At 47.1% G+C, this 2,999-nt stretch overlaps 1 protein-coding gene across 2 annotated transcripts; it reads left to right on the top strand.

The window, feature by feature from the left end:
- The first annotated feature begins 1,773 nt into the window (after positions 1 to 1,773).
- Positions 1,774 to 2,773, top strand: LOC110329312 (keratin-associated protein 11-1). 2 transcript variants are annotated; one of them, XM_021208866.1, is made up of 2 exons: positions 1,822 to 2,197; positions 2,258 to 2,373. In XM_021208866.1, the coding sequence occupies exons 1-2, from the start codon at positions 1,822 to 1,824 to the stop codon at positions 2,371 to 2,373; spliced, it is 492 nt and encodes a 163-aa protein (XP_021064525.1). The 2 variants fall into 2 exon arrangements, with proteins under 2 accessions (XP_021064524.1, XP_021064525.1); XM_021208865.1 differs by having other exon boundaries at positions 1,774 to 2,773.
- The last annotated feature ends 226 nt before the right edge of the window (positions 2,774 to 2,999 follow it).

The following is a 2,999-nucleotide window of genomic DNA, read 5'->3' as shown; positions in this document are numbered from 1 at the left end:
TCTCTCCCTCTCTGCCATTCCAGGAATGTAGTAAGTCACTGACAGAGTCTGTTGCCTTCACTCCTTTTGCATTTGCACTACTGACTTCTCTTCCCTGCGTCCTGCAAGTCCTCAGCTGACAGAAGCCTGCAAGCGACTCATCTGTTGTAAAACAAGCCAGCCCATCCCTTGACCTGGCTCTCTGACCTTCAAACATCTTCTGGAGCATCGTTGTTGGTGGAAAGAGCATGGTCACAAGAGTGTGGAAAGTCGTCATCTCATTAATCTCTTTGCTCCTGAGAACATTCTTGGAGCCATTGAAGTTGATCCTTGGGATTTCTAACGCAGCCCATGGTCCAGCATCCTAATGTTGAGTATATCATCAGCCTCTAATTAGATGAATGATGCTTTTCTTGCAAGGGGACTTCTGATGCGTCCTGATATAAAACTGTTCTCTTTGTGGCCCTGTTGGTAGCCCTCAAATATATGTAAGTCCATTATTGTTTGCCATGTAAGCCAGGTCATGTCAGATTTTTATAGCTGTTTTGAGGTGGGAATATCCCTGGCTACTTGAGTTGTGTTGGAGTAACTTATTTTGTTAGCTCAAACAGGTGATTTACCTGTGTATAGATGGACTCACAGAATCAGTCAATTTTCTTTCTCAGAGTCAACTATATTATACTGAGATGAAACAAAAGAGAATAACATCAGCCTGGTTCTCCAAGCATAAAAGGAATAATTAAATATTACAGAAACCTCTTCATATACCCATTTGCTACCAAGCATTGATTAAGTGCCTGATCCCGCCCACCCGTGCTTACCCTTATCTGTGATGAAGACAATGACCTTGGAGAGTCTTTAGTTTATTCTTGATTAGACTGCATCCTATCTATAATAGCTTGTGTGAAAATAAATATGTTTCAACTGTATTGAGCAAAATGGGAGAAAGACACAGTAGTCTTTTAAATTAACATTATAATAATTTTTAAATTAATGAAGTCTGTCTCCTGACATCCTAATGAGGCTCACGAGTAATTGTTAGCCATTTTATTAGAGTAAAACTTTTAGGAATAATTCTCGACCAATTTTATTTTAAAAAGGGTCTCTCTGTTGGCTCTGACTGCAGTTCCAGTTAACGAGCATCTCACTTGCTGCCTGGATGGACTAAAAAGGGATCCCAGAGCTTTCTCTCCTTCCTGCACTCTTCCTGCTTTGGTACATGAAGGAAAGCTGAGGATTTGGATAAATCTTTGTGTCCTCTCCCTTGGCAGGCCTTCTCGTTGCTATCATGAAGCATTCTGAAGGGGCAGCACCCCTTCTGAGAAGCCCCGTTAGCTGTGGAAGAGTGCCTCGTTAAGTTATGTCAAAAGCATATTAAATGCCAATGACAAAGCAAGCATGGCATGAGCATGCCATCAGCCCTGGCCGGAAGGAAGAGAGAGTGCACTGGTGGGGCAGCAGGGGCATGTTTGGAGTTGCGGCTGGACATGACATCCATCGGATGCAAGATAAATGGGGGATGAAATGTGGGTGAGGATGACCAATAGCTTTGAAGCCGTCAACTGCACTCTTAGCCCAGCCTAAAGTACAGTGCAGGAGACTTATGATTTAGTTACCAAACTACTAAATGTCCTTTATGAGGGAGAAGGCTTCTCCAGGGACAATTAACTTGGAGCTTCACGAGATGTTCTAAAGCAAGGCGGTGTGAGCCAAAGCAGCCAAGGGAACCAGCACGGGAACCCCACCCATGAGCAAGGGTATATAAAAAGCCCAGGGGCCTGAAGTAGCATTCATACTTCAGCTAACTTCAAGTACACAGTGCAGCCCTCTCTCTCGGCCATCATGTCTTTCAACTGCTCCACAAGAAATTGCTCTTCCAGGCCAGTTGCAGGACGTTACACTGCTCCAGTGGGCCCAGTTACCACAGCCTCAGCCCGTGACGCAGACTGCCTGAGTGGCCTCTACTTGCCCAGTTCTTTCCAAACTGGCTCCTGGCTCCTGGACCATTGTCAGGAGTCATGCTGTGAGCCTACTGTCTGCCAGCCCACGTGCTACCAGAGAACTTCTTGTATCTCCACTCCTGTCCAGGTAACTTGCAATCGACAGACTACCTGCGTCTCCAATCCTTGCTCTACGCCCTGTAGCCGGCCACTCACTTTTGTGTCCACCGGCTGTCAGTCCCTGGGAGGAATTTCCAGCTCCTGCCAACCAGTGGGAGGCATCTCTACCACCTGCCAACAAGTGGGAGGCATCTCTACCGTCTGCCAACCAGTGGGAGGCATCTCCACCGTCTGCCAACCAGTGGGAGGCATCTCTACTGTCTGCCAACCAACCTGTGGAGTCTCCAGGACACACCAGCAGTCCTGCGTATCCAGCTGCCGAAGAACTTGCTAAGTGCCTAAGAGTCACTGAGCCAGTTGAGTCTCCGTGCCCTGCCAGCTATGTTTCCGGGACCTTCCTGTACGCTGCCTGAATACTTCATCGTGTTATTGACTGCCAAGTTGCTAACTGCTATCTATGCCCAAGCTGCCTTTGGCACTCTAAAATGTTTCTTGCCAGCACTAAGATAACTTTAAGGTTTGGTTTCTGGTTCCATGTAAGCGTCTCAAAGCTTCCAGAGGCTTCGCCGCGCACCTCAGTCCAGTCTGAGGACACACGATGCTTCCAGAGGCTCTCCTGCTGACAGTCCATGGCTTCACCTTGCTGCTTTATTGCCCAGCTTCTGCCTTTTGTGTCTCTGAAAATAGGAGCTTGCTGCTCCGCATATTTCTCAATAAACTTGCATTAGTTGGCATTGCAACCGTATGTCTCGGTAGACTTCTTTATTTGTGAGGGGTTTTGTTAATTTGTGATTCATTCTTCCCTGATCAGGTCCTGACTTCCTTCTGCTTCCTGAGCACAGAGGACAGGTGTACCGGTCACATTTGGGGACAAGCCAGAGGTCACCCTGTGCTTTGTTGTTCAGAGAACGTGACCAAGTTAGGGCTGTGGTGAAGCAGTATGTGGCTTGATGACTGACT

This window comes from Mus pahari, chromosome 12 (assembly GCF_900095145.1).
Source record: "Mus pahari chromosome 12, PAHARI_EIJ_v1.1, whole genome shotgun sequence".
Taxonomy (NCBI): Eukaryota; Metazoa; Chordata; class Mammalia; order Rodentia; family Muridae; genus Mus; species Mus pahari.
Note: the sequence above shows the minus strand (reverse complement) of the source record. Positions and strands in the feature narration are given on the sequence as shown.

What these genes read in the sequence shown, in the direction of transcription:
- LOC110329312 (XM_021208865.1), top strand. Translation starts at nt 1,822, where the DNA reads ATGTCTTTCAACTGCTCCACAAGAAATTGCTCTTCCAGGCCAGTTGCA.